The 23097-nt window shown below is 46.0% G+C and overlaps 1 protein-coding gene across 9 annotated transcripts in view; it reads left to right on the top strand.

Moving 5' to 3' along the window:
• FHOD3 (formin homology 2 domain containing 3) overlaps positions 1-20168 on the top strand; it is a 492532-nt gene extending 472364 nt beyond the window's left edge. For 8 of the 9 annotated variants that reach the window (XM_060121091.1, XM_060121090.1, XM_060121095.1 and 5 more), the window contains 3 exons: positions 832-1006; positions 7724-7885; positions 19567-20168. In XM_060121091.1, coding sequence (XP_059977074.1) covers positions 832-1006; positions 7724-7885; positions 19567-19649 — 420 coding nt within the window. In that variant the 3' untranslated portion in view covers positions 19650-20168. The remainder of the gene's footprint in view (positions 1-831; positions 1007-7723; positions 7886-19566) is intronic. The other variant, XM_060121093.1, reaches the window with a different exon arrangement.
• The last annotated feature ends 2929 nt before the right edge of the window (positions 20169-23097 follow it).

The following is a 23097-nucleotide window of genomic DNA, read 5'->3' as shown; positions in this document are numbered from 1 at the left end:
TCCAGATGTTTGGCATTGTGTGCATATGGCCTGATATTCTAGCATACCTCTTGTAAAACATATATGCTGTCTTTGTTCAGCTAGAATTAGAGAATATCATCATGTGAGTGTAATGCTTGTGAAAACAACTAAATTTTTGACACAAGGAGAAGTAGCGAGTGTTGCCAAACTCAGTTTCAGCATGAATTTCTGTGCCATGTTCTGATCTGGGCCCTGAATCAAAGCCTTTTGGGGCCTTTGGCAAGTCACTTAATCTTGGATGGCCTCAGTTTCCTTCTCTGTAAAGTGAGGTGGGACTAGTTCTGGAAAAATCCTTCCCAACTCCTAACACTGTATGATTCTGAAACTGAATCCCACTTTTCAACTTGTACCATCTTAAGCGATATATGAGAAACTTCTAACTGCTTTCTGGCACTACGTTTTCAAAAATAAATCTCACTATATTTGACAAACAAGCATATTTCAATGCTCCTATCAAGGCTGTGGTGTTAGAAACAGATTTGGTTTCTGAATTTTTCCCAGAGTTGAAGTCTTTTGCCCCTTGCTGGCTCCCGCTGAGGGGATCTGCAGTGAGCTGGGAGACCCACTACCTGGAGGGATGGGTGTGGTCCTTCTGGGGCCAAGGCTTCTCTTTCTGATAAGAGAACTTCCTGGATATGCAGATGCTTTGTCATTAGTTCATTGACCCCTCATTGACTGCCCATCACTAACTTGTTTGCAGAATGCACGTAAACAAAAGACAGAGAAGAGAAGGCTTTCCTCAACTAAAGGTTTTCTAAGCTTGAGTTGGCTTTTAGTCACCTCACGCCCTAACCCCTCTTGCTCTTGCAGTCTGGCAAGTTCTCCAGCGGTTCCCCGGCGCCCCTGAGCCAGCCCCAAGGCCTGAGCTATGCCGAGGATGCTGCCGAGCATGAGAACATGAAGGCTGTGCTGAAAACCTCGTCCCCTGCCTTGGAGGATGCCACCCCCGTGCTGGGCGTCCGCACACGCAGCCGAGCAAGCCGAGGTAACGCCCTCTTCCAGGGTGGCCATCCCATGGTGTCTGTCCCCGCCACAGGGTACAGATTACTGTGCCCAGGAAGTGGCTGCCCAGGGCCGTCCACTCCCCAGGGTTCTCCGTGCTGACGTCATCATACTTTCCTTCACTCACACCTTTGTGACCCACCTTCAGTAGCTTCATCTCAAAAACAAGCAACCCTTCCCAAAAGCACAACTTAATTCGAACAAGAGGAATTAGTATTGTGAACGAATCCTCATGGGTTAAGCCCCCAGGCCAAATTGAGCCAGCCATTTATTCTTGTAAATAAGGTCTTCTTGGAACACAGCCACCCTTCCTTGTGTGTGTGTTGTCTAGGTGCTTTTGCACTGCGGTGGCAGAGTTGAGGGGTTGCGATGGAGACTACAGGGACCATAGAGACTAATGTTTTTACTCTCAGGCGGGGTACAGAAGAAGTTTGATGACCCTTGGATTAAAACGCTATCCCTTTTTGCTTCTGAAATCCTTGGAGGCAGAGAGGAAACTAAAACTTCAAGATGGTAAAGACAGATAAGAGTTTCCAGGTTTGTTTCATAACCTGGAAGGGACTTTTTGTTTTAATTAAGAATTGAGATGCACTTTGCATCTGAGAATGTTTACCCGTATTTCCCTGGTCTAGTCTGATGCCACATGAACCTTCCTAAGTTTCTTCGCTGCCTGCAGGATCCAGCCCACTCGATTCATGCTGTTGTTTGAGGTTCCCTGGGGTCTGGTCCCCTCCTGGCTCCCACACTTGGCTTTCACTCAGCCCCACATTGTGGGCAGTGCCCTACTCTGCACACCCTATGTCTGCCTGAGCCCCTGCCGTTGCTCATCCTGTCCCCTCTCCTCTGCCTGTCCCCTCTTCACCTCCAGAATCCACCTCCTCCGCGTTCTCTGCCTTGCCACGTACTCCTGAGACCCCAGTTTAGGTCTCAGGAACTTAAAAACTTTATAACTAAAGAGGATGAACTCCTGGAGGACCAGCTTTGTCCTCTTGGTGTTTGCTTAGCACACAAGCTAGAAGAAACCATGCATTTATTGCCCACATTGGAATGTTTTAGTGTGTAAAAGGGGTTCAAGTAGTAATTACAGTGGGAAAGTAAATAAAACTGTGCAGTCCGGGTGAACTGGATCATGGGTTACCTTACACGTCACAGAACCTCAGTAACGAATGAGTGTGCAGCGCCCATCAGGCCCTTGCTAGGCTCCAGCGAACATCCAGGCTCACGAGATGTTAAGAAAGGCAGCCAAGATCTAGAGGGCTGTGATCTGGAGAAACTCCTGAGAAGACCCAACAGTGACTTCTATCTAGCTTTGCTGACTGCCCTTTTTTTTTTTTTAATTTTAATTTTGCTGTTGTCAACTATGTTAAGTATTAAAAAATGATGATAGGAATAACAACCTTAACATAAAAGAAAAAACAAAGGCAGTTCCAGGTGTTCTTTGGCAGGAAGGGAGTCACGTGGTGCATATGGTTTCTTGTAACTTCTTGTGAACCAAGGGCCACAAGCTGCTCTAGAGGAGGAGGGTTGAAGGGGCTTCCAGGCTGAGTTCTAGATCCGTAAGGTTTACACGGGATTCCCAAGTGGAGCTGCACTTCAGGCTATTTTATAAATGACCAAATGTTTTTCTTATTTCACATGAGTGCAGTGTCACTGAATCTAGTTCCTTCTCCTCTTCTCAACGTTGGACCTTTAACAGGGCTTTTACTCTGTGATATACAGCTTAGACTATGCCGGAAAAAGGGCCGCCTCCACCCACCCTTCCCCAGTGTTATCCTGCCTGAGACACAGATGATACGTAGAAAAGTCATCCCTCCTACTACAGTCTTGATTCCCAGACTATACCCCAAATACATGCAGGTATTATTATTACATCAAAGAATCACAGGTTAGGTTCTCTGGGATTTGGTCTTTCCAAACCCTCTGACTTGTAGGTAGTTTTGGATGTGGAATTAGGGAAAGAAAATAAATTACGCTTTGGCAACACAAAGGCAGACTTTTGGTAACCAACATCAGACAGACGCAGCTGTGACAAACCACAGTCCTGAGCACTTCGTGTGGGACATTCTGATCGTCTGGTTTTCTATGTGGAAAGAAAGGTGCCCTCTTCTTGGCCAGTGCTGTCTATAAAACGCCTCCATTTCTCAGAAAAACCAAGAAGGAACAGGAGACAAAGAGTGTGTAAATAAGGCAGAATATAAGAGGAGAGAAGAAAGTGGGGAAGGTCAGAAGTTGAAGAAAATTACAGCATTAAATGCTGAGCAGTAGTGACTGTCAGTCTAGACAAAGTGTAAAACAAGGATAAAAATAAAATAAAGCAGCTTTGCAGTGTTGGGGGGTATGGGGATGGGAATCACTGGTCTCCCAAAAGGCCTAGGACATCCCATGCATGAGTCTGTCTGTGCCTCAGCAGCTCTTGCAGGCTTTGTCTGCTAGGCTAACCGTGGACACCAGGAGATCAAGGGCAGCATCAGTACCTGCGCCACAGTGACCCCAGCCATCAGGAGTCTTGAGCCACTGTACCTTGGTGGATGCAAGGGTAGTGCAATGAAAGCCACCTTGGGAGATGGAGTCCAGTATCTGTAATGGAACGTAACATGCTGTGCTAATTTTAAAAGAGAAAATAGAAAATCCTTCCTGACTGGAAAGGACAAAGAGAAAAAGATATTGCTAGGTTTGTACAATATGGGTTCCTTTTCACTAATTGATGAAAGGGATTAGAAAGGAAAGCTATTCAGTTTCTCTGCACATGCAGAGACTTCTGCTTCCAGGTGGCATGTCGTAGGGAGGAACAAGCCACCACTCCTGCTGCCATAACCAGAAACTTTAATAAAATAACAAAAGCTTTCTCTCAAAATCCATCAGGGAACTGTGAAAGGGAAGAGGACTAGACAAACTAGAATTCTAGGTGAGCTGAGAGCACCTCTCTAAGAGCATTTGCCAAGTCTGGGCACAGGCTGAGAATTGGACTTGCCATGCGCAGAGTGACTTTAACAGTAAAGAGAAGCCAGCAGGACTTCTAGTGGTCATGTGAGCTGGCGTAAGAGGTTGGAGCTAGAGGAGCTTCAAATGCAGACATTTTTCTCCATGAGACATTTGCTAAGTGCTGGGGCAGCATGGGGAGGGGGAGGCTGGGCCAGAAAGGCTGCAGGAAATCTCCTACAGTCTTGAAGTTCTGAGGAAACAAAGACAAGCTAGAGTAAGCGCCTTCAACAAATGCATACAGGTAGTTAAAGACAGAATATTTAAAGACAGGGGTGGACTGATACTCAATGAAAACTGCTATCTGGCCCCAGCCCTGCTCAGTCCTTCACTGTGTCTGCTTAACAGGAAGTGGTAAAGACTGGAGAAAAATGACACCGACTTCAGTCTCTGCATTCTTTTCTACACAAAGTCCAGTGCGTAGTCAAAATTATGAGCCAAGAGAACATGAAAACATGGCTGACAAGAAGAAAAGTAGAGCAGCAGATCCACAGGTGATCCAGATGTTGAAATTAGCAGTCAAATTTAACCATTTATCAGTGTTAACAAAAATAAAGGAAAATAGAGACAAATTGATAAAAAGGTTGAAATTTATAAAAAAGAATCAAATGGAAATTCTAGAACTGAAAAAAAGAAAGATCTGACATGATTAACTGATATCATGGGTTTAACAGCAGACTGGTCCCAGCAAAAGAGATTAGTGAAATCAAACAACACGGGTTAATAGAAAATGTACAAACTGAAGCATGGTGAGAAAAAACAGAAAAAATGGAACAAAATGTAAGAGATATGTGGGACACAGTCAAATGGTCTAATGTGTCTGTAACTGGAGTACCAGAAAGAAAAGATGGGTAAGAAGAAAAATTAAAGAAACAATGGCTGAGAATTTCCCAAAGGCTCATGATAGATATCAACCCACATATTTAAAACACGTAACAAATCCAAGGAGAGTAAACGCAAAGAAAACCACATCTAGGCATACCATGGGCAAACTGCCAAAAACCAAAGATATAAATAAAATCTTTAAAACAGCCAGAGAGAAAAGAATGTACTTTCTAAGGAGCAACAGTAAGAATGATGACTCACTGTTGACAGAAGCTATGGAAGTCAGAAGAAAGTGGAATGGCATCTTTAAATTGCCAAAAAGAGAACTTTCTAAACTAGAAGTCTATACCCAGGGAAATTCTTTCAAAAGCAAAGGTAAGAGTTTATTACATTAATATAATATCTATTTGGATATAATTATTTTCCTTTTAGACTATTTCTTTAAGTTAGATTTTTAAGGGAAAAATTAGTTACAGTGGTTTCTTTCAAACTACAGTTTACATATTTTCAAAAGTAAAATTCAAATAAAGTGATATAGTCCTATCATGGTCTATAATGCTTTATCCCCTCCACCATATCTCTATCTATATATATTCATATATATTATATATAATAATTTTACAGACATCTCAGTATATATAAATGCCTGGCTAACACTTGGGAGACCATGGGGAGCCAAATGGCCCCTTGGAGTCTGTAAGTTATGGGCAGTGTTCTCCTGTGGCTGTATGTGAGTGCAGAGGTTCCAGAAAGAGAAGCATATACACGACCAAGAAGAATGGGCATAAATGGTAATCAGGTAGTGACAACAGTAACCAAGGGGAAAGGGGATAAGAAAGCAGAACCAAGAATGAGGTCATGAGAAAATGATGGCATCACAAAACTGAGTCTGACAGTCCTGGACAAATGGCAAGATGTTCCTTGTAAGCATCTCCTGACCCATCACAGTGAAAGCAGATTCCCAGGAATGTATAAGATGAAAGTATAGGTAATTCTCATGGAAAGATCAGATGATGCCTTCATTTCTGGCTCATCAGGAGCAAATTATATTATATTATGAGCAAAGACACTTGATTGAGCTTTGTGTGTTTTGGGAAGGGTAGCTTGGCATTTCAAAATGAGGCACAGAATTATAAATCAGTAGGTAAAAGGGAAAACAGGAAATTGCTGGGCAAAAAGCAACTGCTGTATGGATGCTCTGCTATGAGGAGGGCCGTGGTTCAGAGGCTCTGCAGAGCCCCAGCCTGAGAGCTGTGCCACTATGAGGCCTCTTGCCTCCAACTTGAACACCTGGACCAGCCTGAGAATGCAGAAAAATTCAGCAATTTCAAATATTCGTTTCTGAGAAGAACATATTTTTAAAGGGTTTTATGATGCTGAAAAAGCTAGTCTTCTGATGGAAGCAAGTAGATCAAACTCCCTTGGGCACAAGCAGAAAAAGTAAAATGTCCTGACTTTGTATATCCCAGTGTTGTAGGCCTGCTCCCGCTCGTAACGCAAAACGATTTTTATAAATGACCACAACAAAAACGTTGTCATCAGAAAGCATTGTTGTCCTGTGGCCACAGGTCTCAAATAGTGCAGGTGGTCCAACACTGGAATCCTGGTACTCCTTTTGCAACGTGTTTATTTAATTCAGTCATGTGAACTTTACTAGCAGAAATTATGACTAAATTATAGCATATTACATATTTGCAGTGAACTTTCAACCACAAACACGTCTATAAAATGTGCAGTCTACTGAACTGTAATCAACTATTCCCAACTATTTCTATCAATATCCAAACACTGAAAGTTTTGAAAAATTAGTATAGGAATTTAGAATTCAAAATTTAAGATATATATTTACTAACATTTTTCCACCTGTGGTTTGAGAAAAGCTGACTGTTCTTCAGCTTTAGCTGGACCTTGGACAAGTTCAGGTACCTGTGTTCCATAAACATAAGAGTCTGAGAACACTCACCTGCAGGATTTTAAAGTTGTATGTCTATTACAAAGAGAAGTATAGGTCGAGGAAATTCACAATTTTGAGCACACTGTACATCTTTTTTCTTACAGAAGCATATTTCCCATCTTAGAGAAGAGATTTCACAAGGAAGTTGATCAGTCACAAAGGCACAGTTTTTGATGAATTAAAATAGCATTCATTTCTAAGTGTTTCATATGACTTGGGAACCCATGTTTTTGTGGTATTTTCTTCTTGCTGGTCTAGGGGCAGATGCTTTTATACCAGACTTGGACTGTCTTAACATACAGCTATTTATAAACATATTTTTTCTGGTCAGGGAGCAGATGAATGTACCAAAGAAAATGTTGTGTTAACTCCCTTTTCCTGGTAGAAGAGGGCAATCCTGTTATGATTTTTAAAGGCTAGTTAATCCAAAGATAAGCTATATGTTACAAAATCCATTGATTTTTATTTAACTGAATGAGAAGTTAGGGCTAATTGACATTCGCTAGACACATACAACCACAGATGGGGAGCTGACTTAACAAATGTCTCTGGACATTTCTGGAAGCACTCTACTGGGTATCTGTGACGTACATAGCGGCACATGGCGTGGGAAGTCTGCCCTTCCACGACCACAGGACCTGGCAGGTGGAGGCACATCCACAACAGTGAGAGATGACAACACAGCTGTGTGACAGGGTAGTGTGACATAAGGGCCCCAGGTATGGATTCATGGGAGGTCAGAATCTGGAGGGTGATGGTCACAGGTCACTGTGGTGCCCCTGCAGTGGGGACGGGGGAACACCCTTAGATCCAGCAGGAGGCTCAACCCTGGCTCTGGCCTCTGCTGTGCTCTGTGGCTGACGAGCTTGGCTGCTTCAGGAGCAGTGCTGTGTTTTCCTTCTCTCTGAGTACCTCGTGCTCTCTGGTTGTTTAATTCTTCAGGATCCACTAGTTCGTGGACCATGGGAATGGATGACTCGCCTAATGTCACGGATGATGCAGCTGATGAGATCATGGACCGCATCGTCAAGTCAGCCACCCAAGTGCCCAGTCAGCGAGTGGTGCCGCGGGAGAGGAAGCGCTCCCGGGCCAACCGGAAGTCTCGTAAGTGCCTTGGAGTTGGGATGTGGGACTCTGCCCGCAGGGACCAGCCCTCCAGTTCTGTATGACCCAGGAAGGGCAGGGACTCAGGGGTGGGCTCCGGTGAGTTGTCAGTGGTGCCCCGAGGGCCCACCTGTGCCCATCGGCAAAAGATTTCGTGCTGGACAGTCAGCATTGGCCACTAGGGAGGAGGGATGCTGCAGCCTCCTGTCCAGTGTATTTGCTATTTCTGGTCAGGCCTCCCCCAATTCACACTTTGTCCCCAGGAAGGTGTGAAAGGCCCTTAGATGACTCTGATGTGCAGGGGTGGGCACAGTGGGACCCGTTGCCAAGTACTGCCCTGGATGCTTTGCTGAGGCCATATTATTGCCCCTCGCCCAGCATCAGGGGCTACTTTCTGGGCTGGAGACTATTCCCCCAGGGGTTCACTGCTGCTCATGAACATGCTGAAGGTGAAACCAGGGGTGGCAAGCGATTTTTGGTCCTTAGGATGCTTAAAATAGTTCATGTTAGCCTAGGTTCACCAGTTGTGTTTTGTTCCTACCAAACAGAGGATTCAAAGCGACTTATTTGCCCTTGTAGTTTCAGCCTGTTACCTGCCCCTATCCGCCGAATGACGGGTGTGGAGTTGCCTCTGTGGGCACCATGCTGACTCTCACAGGGATGGCTCACTGTAGAGAAGCAGGGTTCTCTGAACCTTTGACACCTGCCTTCATGGCCGTGGCCCTAGTGTGTTTCAGAAGAGACCTCAGCCCCCAAGCTTTGGCCTGGTGCTGGTCACTGAAGGTCAATCCCTAGGACAGGGATTTATGATGTTTTGTAAAGAGGAAATCTGGCTGCCTCCTCATTTCCTGGCTCCCAAAAGTGAAAGGAGGGAGAGTGGCTGTCAGGAGGCAGGAGTTCAGTAAGAACTCATACTCAGAGCCCCCCAGGCGCTGCCACCTTTGAGATTCGTACAAGAGGTGACTGAGTTTTGGGCTGCATATTTTGCACGCCTTGGTTCTGTTTGACCCGTTGACATGCTTGTTTCCAGGGTAAAGAACACTAAACCAAATTGCTGCAGACTCTCGGACCCTGCTCCTTTTATATAATTGGCTTTAGATTCGGACAGAAAAGAAAGTATCACTTGACACTTCCACCAGGGAGAAGCAGAGTTTCTCAAACCACAGAACTTGGGGGCTGGGGGATGTGATTCTCATTCAGTGAGATGGGTGGCTGAGAGTCTGTTTTCACCACACTCCTAGATGAGGTCCATCCTGCTGGTACACACTTTGAGTAACTTTTTTTTTTTTAAAGACTTTAATTTTATTTATTTATTTTTGCTGTGTTGCGTCTTCGTTTCTGTACGAGGGCTTTCTCTAGTTGTGGCAAGCGGGGGCCACTCTTCATCGCGGTGCGCAGGCCTCTCACTATCGCAGCCTCTCTTGTTGCGGAGCACAGGCTCCAGACGCGCAGGCTCAGTAGTTGTGGCTCACGGGCCTAGTTGCTCCGCGGCATGTGGGATCCTCCCAGACTGGGGCTCAAACCCGTGTCCCCTGCATTAGCAGGCAGATTCTCAACCACTGTGCCACCAGGGAAGCCCCTGAGTAACTTCTTGAACTGTGGCTCTCAACCATGGCTGCACATTAGAACTTTCTGCAGAGCTTTAAAAATTCCAGGTGTCTGGCCTGTACCCAAGCTGACCACCTGAGAACCTCTGCGGTTGGGCCCTGCCCAGGCCCCTTGGGTGATTAGTGGCCTTAGGAGAAGGACTCTTGTTCCACTCTGTGAGCCCCCTGCCACATTCCCTCTGTTTCTTAAATGGAAAACTATCATTCAGGGGCACTGGCTTTTTACATCTTCAGAAATATGTTTGTGGGCTCCAACATCAATATCTAAGACCTTTACATTTATTTTTTCCGACATTTCACTGTTTCCTGGTGCTGCTGTGAATTCTTTGCCATTCTCTTGGTGCTCCCATGTAAGAACTTGGCTAGGGACTTGCTATTTAAAGTTGTTCCTCAGACAGTATGGGCACCTCTTGGAGGCTGGTTAGAAATGCATATTCATGGGGACCTCTCCAGGGCAACTGATTCAGAATCTGCATTTAACAAGATCCCCAGGGGACCCCATGCACGATAACATGGAGGGGGTCAACGGGGTATGAGGCCAGGACTGGAACTGCAGGATCCCCAGGTGTGCACATCTTGGGGAGCAAACTCATCTCCAAAGGGGTGAGGCTGACCCACACTCTCTCCACACTGCATGCTCCAGGCCAGGCCAGCAAAGCACTTGCCTTTTTGCCTGTCTGAAGCGTGTGAAATAGTATTCCTTATGGTTTTAGCTTACTTTTCCCTGCCAGTGTACTAGGAAGGTCGAGCCTCTCATGATTTGCATCTCTTCTTTTGTGTATGGCTTGTCCATACCATTTGCCTGTTTTTCTCTTGCTCTTTTTCATGAACACAAATCTCTTTCTTAAATAGTTTTTTAAATGAAACTTATGAGAGGCTTTTTCAGGTGCCTTAAGTAGATTATCTTCAGTATTTGCCCTTTATTGCCCTCCTCTTATTTACTTCAATAAACCAGTAACCAAATGGCAGAAATTTTGCACCAGTTAACGCCTGGCCTTCCTGCAGTGGGCAACCTTAGTGCAAGAGTCTCCGCTGGGAGGAGCTGGGAAAAGCATGTGGGGAATCAGACCACGGGAAAGGAGTTGAGAAAGGATGCCAGGTCAGGGAGTGCCCTCCAGAAGGTGGGCAGGGTTGGGTCAGGGACCTCAGAAAAGGAGATTGCCTGAGAGGGGCCTGGCCCAGGGTACGTACTCCTCCTATAGGTTACATGTCTGTGTTGGCAAAGAGTGTTGGCCCTGCCCTCTGGTCTGGAGAGAACCAGATTCTTAGAGAGACACAGAATGTCACTGGGAACAATAACACAGTCATAATGAGTTTTCCTCTTCAATCTGGCCAGAGAGAAATTTTGCCTGTTTTTGTGGTTGACATAAAATAATTTCCTGTGGTATCGTTTCCATTCCAATCTTATGCAAAACAGCCCTATATTCTTTTTATTTAGCCCAACACATTTTGTCCTGTGATGCAGTTACTACAACAAATACAGCACTGCATGTATGTAAATGTTTATCTGTAGCAGGTTTAATTAATTAGTAATGGCACCATCCACAGAAATGTAAGATGGGGGAAGTTACTTTGATTTCTAATATAAAGGGATGTAAACTCTAGCTTTTCATAAGAAGTTAAAGGAATGAGAAAAAAACAGTTTGCAAAATCGATGTGAAGTGTTGGGCTGGGGCCTCACCCTGAAACGATGCTGCGTTTGATTTGATTGTGTAATGATGGCCATGTGGCAAGTGGATAAACGAATAACCAGCATATTTGGGCTATACCTCATTTGGCTAAAGACAGTAATAGTCCAGCTATTGTAGGAAACCAAACAGAATCCAGCTCATAACCTAGAAATGTATGACCTGCAAGCCCCTCAAGAATCCTCTGAGATGCTTAAAACATCTGCTTTCGTGTTTGATGCTGGTGGCTAGGCCTACATCCACCAAATGTCCTGCTTAAAGCCTGAAATATGCAGCCAGTTGGGATGCGCCGAGGGCACCGTAATGGACTCGCAGGTTCCCAGGCTCTGCCCCTTCTGTTGTTTTCCCAGCTGGTGCCATCGGGGTCTCATTAAGTAAAATGTTGCGAATTGTCCAGTTGATTTCTAGCCTGTGAAATGTCAACACAACACGCCTCATATGCTTCCCCAGATTCTGGCCACGGCTCTCGAGTCGGCTGGTGGAGATGGCCAAGGAGAGCGTTCTCCAAGCTCTTTGTTTTCTTCTTATTTGGGTTTCTCTTTTCATCATACTGGGGCAAGTCCTTTGTCCCGGGGCTACTTGTTCTCTTAGGCCTCCCGGATGTTGGTCTTCCCTAGAAAACCCTGAAGCTGACGGGCATCTGAGATCTCCTTCCCACTGTGATTCTGCAGGACGGGCCTGGGGCCTGGGGAAGAAAAGGACCCCTTGTGTTCTTTTCGGTGGGACCCAACTTTGGAAGAGGGTCTCTGCCCAGCTGTCTGTCTGCATGGAGCCATTACCCTGGACTATCACAGAGCAGAGCAGGGATTAGGGACTCATAGTTGGCCTTTTTCTCTTTCCTGCTAGAGAGGCTGAATGCCTCCTCCCCTGTTGAGTTTCTCTTCAAGGGGAGTCTGGGCTCCACCTGTGACGTGACCGTGCAGTTTTGGGCTCAGGGCTATATTTCTTTAAAAATGCAATCACTTCGATGTGACCTACAAATACTCTAACAGTGTCTTAGGAACATAAGAACAGTTTCTCAACGGGAAGGGCCAGAAGCCTGATGCTAGGGGCTGCTAGGAAAGGAACACTGAACTCTGACTTGATTTCAGGCTCTCATCTCACCCCATCTCTTATGAGGCTTCGACATTCCTCTTGAAAGGCATGTGACATATTCACGTTGATTCGATATAACTAAAATCTTATTTTACAGAATATTGAGGGGTGTTGCCATGCTATCTGTTAAGTAGGATTCTGTGGAGAAGGAGAACGAACGAATCTAAAAAAAAAAATATTGAATCTGTTTTAGGGAAAATGGGAGATATGCCTCACAAAATATTAGCTTGATCCCTGGAACTGATCAGCACTCAGCTTAGTTTAGTTGTCTCTAATTTTCCAAAGTGGTATTTGAAAATGTTCAGGAATTTTCCCACTAATCCCATTAAGAAAAATTTCCCTGCATGTTATTTACATAGTTCTTCCCTACTTAAAAATTTTATATTCTTTTATAGGGACAATGGAATGGGCCAGAGACTTTAAAACGGATGCTCTTAGAATACAGTAAAATAAGATGTTAGTGGAAAGGACCAAAGTTTCTCAATCAAATTTTCGTCTTCTCAACATCATTACTATTTACTCAGCACCTAATTATTCTTCGAGCTCATTAAAGCTGGACTGATTCCTCCTCTAAAGACAGCTAAGGGCAGCCACCCTTGTGTACAGGACACATGACAGGAGGATAAATAGAATAAGTCCAAGAGAGAATCTAAATCTTTTCCCTAAACCCAGGTGGAGAGTCACTGCATTTTAGAGGAATAACGTAAAGCTTCGGGACTACAGTGACCAGAGGGGATGGAGCTGACAGCGGCTCCAAGATTCACTGGGGCTGACTTTAAACCTATGGTGGGTGTCAAGCCCTTGTCACTAGAAAAGGAAGATGGGGAAGTAAGGAAGGCATTTGCAGCCTGGCTCTGCATTGGGAAGGTCTTGGAGGCCGGGCTGGATGGGCACAGGAAAGGGACTGTGAAGGGGTTTGATGGAGTCTGTGGACAGGTGAGAGAAATGAGGCCCAGATCAGAGCAGGTGCTATCAGAACAGACTCCAAGTCACCTGGAGACAGGTCCTAAACAAGGGTGTACGGGCCTTGTACCCAAGCCCAAGGGGGTGGAAGCAGCCCCCTGCTCTAGAGCAGGGTCAGGCTGGTAGCCAGGACTCTGATGTGGAAAGAAGCTTAGGTAGAAGCTTTGGGGTTAGACAGGTGGTGCCGGAAGAGCTTGGAAGGGTCTCACTGCCCTGAATGGCTCTCTGGTGGTTGTATTTTTGGACAAATCTCCCTTACAAATTGGGAGCTAGCACTTTGAAAAAGGAGGCTGGCTGTGTGTCCTCCACTGTGTCTGTCTGTATGCCAGGCACCCTTTTTCCCCAGAGTGGAAGTTCAAGAGGAGGGAGGATCAGTAAACAAGAGGAACCTGAGAATTTGCCTTTCCTGCGTAAGAGCAAAGTAGAGGGTTCTCGGAAGGGTGCTTTGGAAAGTGCCAAGCACCTTACTGGCAGGGGGTTACAGTAGTTCATTGCCTTTGCTGCCAAGTTCAGATGGAATCCAGTTCCATGCTTGGGAATTTGCACAGTCATACAGCCGAGGAGACTGTTCCCGTATAAATGGCTTGGCCTCACTGAGCCTCCGTCTTCTTTGATACAGTGAAGACGGTCGTGCCAGCCTCCCGGGATGGTTGTGAGGGTTAAGCGGGGCACCTATGACGGGTTCTCAGCACCCTCCTTCCCTTCACACTTCTGTCCAAGGGTCCCAAACATGGTAGGAATGTGAAGCTGCCTGCGAGCGTTTAGGAGCTGCCAGGGAAGTCACCCATGAGCCTGTGCACAGAAACCACACCTGCCCCCTTATCACTTTGCTCCCATCACCCTCCTGGCTCCTCGTCCACCATTGTCCACCTCACTTGGCCTGCTGTAATTTGTAGACCAGACCCATCTTCCCCTCTCTTTTTACCCCCAGGACACTGGTGCAATGGCTTGCCCCTGTGCACGGAAGCCTGGATTGTTAGCAATGTATGTGTCTAGTATTGTTGTGACATCCCAGTAAGCACTAAAGAGCTAGACTTCATCTGGAAAGGGGGAAGGCAGTTCTGTCCTGCCCAGGACTTGCAATAATGCTGAGAACTCTGAGCTCAGAAAGCAATGGAGAGAACTGTTTCATTTCTTTCCACCCAGGCCAGATTCCATCCTCTCCCTGTCCTCCCCAACAACGTGACTCATAAGAAGCAGTCTGCTTTTGCATTCCAACTGATTGCTTTCTGTTCAGTGCTTACCTAGGAACCAAAGAGATTATTGAGGAGCACGGGGTGTGAACGTAGCCACAGATGGAGGAGGGAAGTGGGGTAGGGGCACTGCGCAGCCAAGACCGTGGCCAGACCAGTGGCTGTAGAAAGCGCCTGATACCATAATATTGCCGAAAGCCATCTCAGCATGAGTGAACTTAGTTCCGGGTTAGGCAGAATTCGGAGACTTCAGCCCTATCACCACAAAGGCCGTTGCCTTCATGAGTGGCCCCCTTTCCCCGCATCTCACTCAGATGGCAGTGTTTTAAGTCAGGGATCTGAATCTCCTGGGGAGGTTAGAATGCACTGTCGGGGCCTCTCCCAGAGACCTTGGGTCTTTGTGCCTAGGCTGAGTCTAAGAAGTTGAGTTTAAATCAACCAGGTCTGGGAACCTTGGCTTCTTGTCATTGTTATTCCACGTTTTATTTTCTTAGCTTTTGATGTTGAAAGAATTTTAGACTTAACAAAAACGTCACCAAAATAGCACAGAGCGTTGCCTTACATCCTTCGCCCAGCTTCCCGTCATGTTAACACCCTGCACACGGTCGGACAATGCATCAGAAAATTAACTCAGCTGCAGGCTTGACTCAGGTTTCAGCATTTTCCCCTAATGCCCTAATGCCCTCTTTCTGTTCCACGATCCCACCCAGGGTCCCACGTTGCATTGTCGTTCTGTCTCCTTAGTCTCCTCTGATCTGTGGAGAACATTTCATGACCTTGACACTTTTGAAAAGTACCAGTCAGTTAGTTATTTTGTAGAATGCTGTCAGTTTGGGAAACCTCTTCTTTTAATGGATGGGATTTTATGACGGAGGGTGGAAGTAAGAAAAATAACCCAAATGGTTAAATAATTGACGTTGACCCAAAAAACCCAAACCCATGAAAATCCCACAGAATATCTAACATCGAATCACTAAGAATGATACACCTTAAAACGATTCCCAGTAGTTAAGTCCAAAGAGGCAGGACTAGGCCTGCCGTTTTTCTCCAGTCGCAAACAGGTCCCTCCAGGAACAAGGGCTGCACAAATCGACAAGCAGCATTTGAATACCAGTGGGGCCAGTTACCTCCCAATCCCAAGAAGCAAACATGTAAGATATCTTCAAGTTCTGCTATGAGCCCCTGTCATCCTAGACACAGTGCTCTTAGTATACTCGATAGAGCAATTTTTAGGATCTTCGGGATTACAAAAACAAAACAAAACAAAACAAAACACACACACACAACTTATTTCCAAATTGCTTGACATTATGTGCAAAAAATGAAAAAAAAAAAAAAAACCCTGTCAGTGATCCAAAGGTGAAAGAGCACACATGTGGGTTTCCGTCACATGGAAGTAAAACTCGGTCCATTTGCCATCAACATGAAAGACTGTCAGAACATGTGCTGCCAGGCGCGTCAGGGCACAGTTGTTTCCAGGGTGGGCTCTGATTCAAACGTCCTGGCCCCAATCCTTCTCTTCCCCTTACTGTGTACGTAGGGGCCAGAGACTCGATCTCTCTATGCCGCTGCTGCTCGTTCCCTGGGGAGATGAGCACAGTCCCCATCTCATAGGGTTTCCACAGATATGGGGTGAGAGAATCCATGGTAGTGCTCAGGAAATGGCAGCCACCACTGCCATTATTCTCAGATGCACATCAGCAAAGAGTTGCCTGGGAGCACTTTGTAGGATCAAAACATTTTTTTTCAATTCAAGGGAGGGGGGAAAGTAAGAGAAAACGAACTTATGATTCTTCCGTGAGCCCCAGACCCCCCTGTGCTGCGTGTTGACAGCAGAGGCACCTCTGTGTCAGACCCCGCTGCTGACATCGTGAGAGCCGTCCCAAGCCCCTGGGGCATCGAGTGGCTGCTGGTGCCGGCAAAGTGCCCCATGCCATCTATGGAAGGAGCGCGAGGCAGACAGGGATAAACATTTCCAGGGCCTGTTCTCTGTTAAGCAGCTGCGGGGCGGGGAGGCTGTCACATGTGACAGGCTGGCGAGCAGCTCTGCTGCAGCCAGGGCATTCAAGTGGGAAGCAGGAAGGGAGAGCAGTGGAGAGGGGCCCGGACGTTATCTTATCAGACGTCAGCCAGCCCTCCCCCCTGCACCCCTCCCCCCTGCCCCCCGCCTGCCAGCATTTGAGAAGTGCTAGTTGAGAATTCCCTATTTGATGGAAGGCTTGTTCCTGTTGTGCAAGTTCCATATCCTGCCAGCTCCTGCGTGTTGGTCCTCTCATTCTCATATGTCCTCATCCCTTTTTTGCTTTCTGGAAACTTTCTGCGTGAGAGCCAACTCCTGTGCGGACAGGGTCTGCTGCCCTGCGCCCTTCCCCTCACTCCGTGTTCCTGTCAGCTCCCGGCCTCCTTGGTGGGACACTTGGCTCAAGGTGGAGTCTCATGTAACGTCTATTGAATGAATGAGTTAACTGACGAGCAGGTAGATGGACAGACACCGTAACAGGCCCTTTGCATGCAGGACTGGAATCAGGGTACAAAACTGATTTCAACTGATTACCTTCATTTCATACCTTCTTTCAAGAGTCTTTAACAAGGGAAGGGTTCAAATTCTTAAGGTCCTTTTCAGGGTTAATGTATTTCTGGGAGAATTTATCTGAATTGTCGTGAAGGCCCACAGAAAGTAGGGCTCCATAAATGGGGCCGATTTTTCTATGAATACCTGCCTTTCAGGGACACATCTGGCAAGCAAAGGGACCTTCACTTATACTGGCTTTTCCCCACAGCAGAGGAAAGCCCAGGCTGGAGGGGGCAGGAGGGTCCTCAGGGGTCTCGTGCATCAAAGCTGCGAGTAGACCGTGAGGCTGAGGGCAGCAAGGCTGGTGCAGCACCATTAACCTTTGTTCTGTTCTCTGAGCTGGTCCCAGATAGGCTGGCCCGATGCCCATATCTATTAGCAGGTTATTGCCTGTTCCGTAAGGTGCCAGGGTCCTCACTCAAGTATTTACATGAACTGAACCCTATAGTTCTAGGGCTAAAGCAGACTTGTGAACAGAACTGTAAGAGGCATCTTTCAATGCCATCAGTTCGTGGAGTCTTCTGTGGTCATTTGGCCACGTGTGTATACCTCAAGGCACAAAGGTGTGGTTCCTAGCCCGTGCCACCTCCTGCTGCTAAGGAAACGTAAGATGCCCTCCTAGTGCAGCATGGACTTATTCAGGCAGAATTTTGGATCTTGGATAAGAGGTCTCAGCAGTCCTTGTCAAGGATGAGAAATATTTCATCTTGTTTTCTGCCATTAAAGTTATTATCTTTCTTTAACAAACACTTGAAGGAGTGTTTAAAGAACATAAAGGGTATTACAAACTAGTATTTTTATTGCCGCCCCATAGAACGAATTCCATTACTCAGTTAAATGCAGTCTGCCTCCAGCCAAGGCTCTGGAGCCAAACATTTTGTCTGGATGAGTTAAATACTCAGTCTGGAGCCCAAGGGGTCCGGGGTTGCGGGAGGGTTAGCCAGTGTAGGAGCAGCTGCGGACGGGTGGCTCTAGGGCCCTGAGCTGGGCTTGAAAATACAGCAGCGTGCGGTGGCATGATCTGAGGGTACCCCTCACCACAGAGCTTTGTGCATCTATAAACCCATGCTTAATGTCTGTGAATCTTCCCTAAGTGTGTCCATTCTTTGAGTTAAAGTGCTGAGCGCACAATAGGTTCTCCATGAAGTATTTGTTGACTGACAGACTGATGGATTGGGTGTTGGCTCCCAATCAGAGTGCTGACTCCTGGGAGAGAAGAAAGTATTTATTAGTAGATATTAGCCGCTGTTTGTTCTACCAGAGGCCTAGCTCTTTCCGATTCTTTGTCCGTGGGCTAAGTGGGCTTTTGCCCAGGGGAGGTGTCGATTTGGGCGTTGCTGCAGACACACGAGGTGGGACCCTCACCTCTGGGGAGGCCTCAGAGGACACAGGCCCTCTTGTCATAGAGGGGGCATGGGGAATTAGGTCTGGCAAGGAAGGTGGGAAAACACTAAGGGTGAGCTTTACTTTCTCCACATTCTGGTCAAGGGCCTTCCCTGAGGATCTCAGGGACTCCAGCTGACTGAGGATTTATGGTAGATGGTAGATCTGTAACACATCTCTTCTGAAAATAGAATACCCAAAACTCTGTATGACTTCCATACAGAGTAGGCCAAATACAATTTATCAACTAAGGAAAATGTAATTAGGAACCTTTCAAATGAAAGGACCAGTCTTGGAAGGGGCAGCTGCCTCATCGTGCAGCCTTATTCAGCCTTTATTTTGACATCGAAATTGATCAACACTAAACAATGGAAAACCCATAATGTCAGGCTAAACATAAGCCAATTCTAAGTCAGTTAAATATGAGTGTGCCTCCAGCTGCCAGTTGTAAACCTCAGGGCGGGGAGGTCACTGGTCCTCCTCGAGCCTTGTGTGTTTCACAGAGAACATCCCCCAAATCCACTCAGAAGTTTGGCAGTTTGCTCCTTGGCATCCAGTCTACGAGGAGTCACTGGTTATTCTCTGTAGAGGCCCTTTGATGAGTTGAGACTAAGACCCTGATGCTCGTGGAGAGCTCATCCTGACAGCTACCCCTTGCGCCGGGTTCCGTTAATGCCTTGCTGCGGGGCCTCTACAGAGGTATGTCCCTGCAGATTTGCGGGATTATTTTACCTAATTTGCATCACTGGAATTTGCATTTTCCTATGCTCAGTAATTCCTTTTCCAGCTCTGATCCGCTCCTTATGCTGGGAAAGGCTGAGCTCTCAACATGCCACCTGCATTTTGTAGTTTGCACCATTTCTCAGACACCTGATGAGGGTGGGCCTCTCCTCCCCACCCCCTCCTCTTACGAGGTCCCCTATCTGCCTGACTTTCCAGGTCAGTGCCTGTGTCATCTTCAGGTCAGTCCCTGGCAGCCCCTAGATTTTCCCTGCCCTGGTGGCCAGCCAGCCAGGGCACTTCAGCAGGAGTAGGACGGGGCCAAGTGTCCGTGAGCGCTGTGACTCCTCTGGGAGTCCTTCGGGGGAAGGAGGCCTGTGGCCTGACTGCCACGTGCCTGGTTGCTAACACCGCCTTCTCTTCTTGTCCCTTCGCCTCTGGTCTGCCGGCGCCGCTGCAGTGCGGAGGACCCTGAAGAGCGGCCTGACTCCGGAAGAAGCCAGAGCCCTGGGCCTGGTGGGCACCTCAGAGCTGCAGCTGTGACCCCCTGGTGCCCTAAGGTGTGTGCCCGTGCAGAGTGCAAGCTCCTGCTGGAAGGAACCCCTCCAGTGGGAGGTGAGGAGACTCTGACACCCAAAGGTTCTGAAAGGGGTGCCCATGCCTAGGTGTCACCGAGTGACTTGCGTAGCCCGCTGTGCACTGACATGGATCTTGGAGTCCCCTTCACAGACTTTCTTCATCATGTCAGCTGTGTTTCTCTTGTTTCCTTGACACCTGGCTTAGTAGTTCCAAAGCGTGACACCTTTTCTGTGCAAGGAACAGCCCTTTTAAGGAGCAAATCACTTCTGTCACAGTTACTATGGTCATGAGGCAGTTTGATTAGGTTCACAGACTGGGTCTCTCCATAACACCAGAATATCCAGATGTAAACTCCGAAATTGTACACAAAAGAAAACACAGGTTGTCTACCAGTTGTGGATTTTAGATGTACTAAATGTTTATACAAATTCAGAAATGTACACCATGTTTCAAATACTAAATAAATAGAGTTTAATGCCATAACTGGAAATTTTCATTCTCCTGGTGCAGGACTTTAAACGGCTCCATAGGCTAGCCCCCTTCTGAATTAGCAAAACCTTTTCTCGGGTTCATCAGAAGGACCGTGGCTCGGAATGGCCTCCAGGCCCTTTGGGTTTCCTTTTTTTTGTTGTTAATTGAGTGAGAAGCACTGACATGTGCTCTTTGTAACTCCAGATTAATTAGGCATCAATCTTTGTGGCAGTACAAGTTAGCAATAACCTCACGTGTACTGCCTTACCCGTGTGCTTTGTTTTTGCTCCTTCGTGATGTAGAAACAAAAATTAGAGTAGCATTTTAAAAATCTGAACTGTTCTGCAACTCATTCACTTGCTTGTTATGTAAAAATTCATTTTCTCAAAAAAATTTACCAAGTCACCAAAACAAAATGAAAATTTAAAGTTTTGCCTGCAGAGAACTTCAGAAGTGTTGTCCTTGGCACTCAAGTGCAGGTCATCAGCAGCTCAGGTGTCCAGAGGGCAAGGCGCAGTGAGGAGCTCTCAGCAACCGCAGAGCCACGCTGAGGGGCTTGATGCCCAGGTGGTGGCCAAGCCCTCCACAGAGACCCTCAGCCCAGGGTCACATGGCTCCCTGTGAAGAAACTCTGCCTCTGAAAATAGGGAAGGGTCAACAATTGCAGCAGGTATTCAATGGGGGCGGTGCCAAAATATCATCAGGTCACCAATTCTATCTGTGCCTTTTTAAAAATTAATTAATTAATTAATTTTTTGGCTGCGTTGGGTCTTCGTTGCTGCACGCGGGCTTTCTCTAGTTGCAGCGAGTGGGGGCTGCTATTCGTTGCGGTGCGTGGGTTTCTTATTGTGGTGGCTTCTCTTGTTGTGGAGCACGGGCTCTAGGCATGCGGACTTCAGTAGTTGTGGCACTCAGGCTCAGTAGTTGTGGCTCGTGGGCTCTAGAGCACAGGCTCAGTAGTTGTGGCACACGGGCTTAGTTGCTCCGTGGCATGTGGGATCTTCCCGGACCAGGGCTTGAACCTGTGTGCCCTGCATTGGCAGGCAGATTCTTAACCACCATGCCACCAGGGAAGTCCCTTGTGCCTCACTTTCAAAACCTCTGTGACCGTGCATTCCTGAATCTGGGCAAATGTGATTTAGAGACAGGATGCAGTCCTGTAGTCTAAAGAGCTGAAGATAATATATTCACCCCACAGGCTTCTGTGACTGTCCCCCCCCCCCATCTTCTGCATCTCCACTATCAGGGAGACAGGGAGCTCTTTCAAGCGGGCATTTGTCAAATAATACATGATGCATGTGAGCCCCCCAGTGTGGAACCTACAAGAGTTAGGTCTGTATATTCCAGACAATTGAGTTTATTTAATCACTTTATTGAAAAGGGTGCATAGAGTATCAATGTTTATTTCCTTATGGTTCTAAATAACGTATAATATTCTGCATGTGGTTTAGTGGTTTATGAGAGCCTCGGCACTGAATATTAACGTGGAATATCTGTATCACTGGGGATTGTGATGGGCAAGCAGAAGGAAGACGCATTTTTTTTTTTTTCACCATTTAGTGAACAAATACTTTGATGCCCTTCCGGGGGCCCCTGGTGTTCTGCTGAGAGTTACTGCTTTAGAATAAAAGGTCACATTTGGAAGGAAGTGACTGAATAAATCTAATGTTAATTTTATTTTAGGGATTAAAAAATTCTTAGAGGGAGTAAGCTAGGTCAACTAATTTCTTGGTTACAGCTAGGTAAAGCGTGTCTCTTTTTATTGGGAATTGGTTTAGTAGTTTTTAGTGAATCTGAAGGATTTTTTTCTGTTGCTCACTTCCTCTCTCCTTGTCGCCACTCATTCTGGCTGCCTCTATTAGTGTTTTTAATTCAAGAGGTTAAATTTCTCTAAAAGACTTTTGAGAAACATTAAAGTGAATGATACTTCACACTTGTGAGATGCTGTTGCTAATTGTGCTGGTCACCACCATATATATTCTTGTGTCTATTTCTTAATCTGGGTTGAAATTACAAAACTGCTGGTAAAGAAAGGCAAATACTTTAAAGATGCCTGGGTTTTGGTTTCTTTGGAGTCTTAAGGTTTTTACTTTCTATTTAAAAAATAACACTGAGGGATTTGGGGATGGAGGGGAGGGTGCACAAAGATATACCATGCTTATGGATTGGAAGAATACTGTTAAAACAACTATACTACTCACGGCAATCTACAGATTCATTGCAATCCCTATCAAAATACCAATGGCATTTTTCACAGCAGTAAAACAAATAATTCTAAAATTTGTATGGAAACACAAAAGACACTGAATAGCTAAAACAATCATGAGAAAGAAGAACAAAGTTGGAAGTATCACACGCCCTGATTTCAAACTATACTGCAAAGCTACAGTCATCAAAACAGTATGGTACTGGCACAAAAACAGACACATAGATCAATGGAACAGAAAAGAGAGCCCAGAAATGCCACACTTACATTGTCATAATTAATCTACAACAAAGGAGGCATGAATATACAATGGGGAAAATATAGCATTTTAAATTAATAGTGTTGGGAAAATTGGACAGCTACATGCAAAATAATCAACCTGGACTACTCTCACACCATGCACAAAAATAAATTCAAAATGGATTAAAGATTTAAATGTAAGACCTGAAACCATAAAACTTCTAGAAGAAACAGGCAGTATGGTCTTTGACTTTTTTTTTTTTTTTGTGCTCAGGCAAGGGAAACAGAATAAACAAATGGGACTACATCAAACTAAAAAGCTTTTGCACAGGGAGAGAAACTATGAACAAAATGAAAAGACCACCTACTGAGTGTGGGAAGACATTTGCAAACAATATACCTGATAAGTGGTTAATATCCAAAATATCCAAAGAGCTCCTGCAGCTCAACATAAAAAAAAGAAAAAAAAACCTGATTAAAAAATGGGCAGAGGGG

The sequence above is a fragment of the Lagenorhynchus albirostris genome, chromosome 14, assembly GCF_949774975.1.
Source record: "Lagenorhynchus albirostris chromosome 14, mLagAlb1.1, whole genome shotgun sequence".
NCBI classification, from domain to species: domain Eukaryota; kingdom Metazoa; phylum Chordata; class Mammalia; order Artiodactyla; family Delphinidae; genus Lagenorhynchus; species Lagenorhynchus albirostris.
Note: the sequence above shows the minus strand (reverse complement) of the source record. Positions and strands in the feature narration are given on the sequence as shown.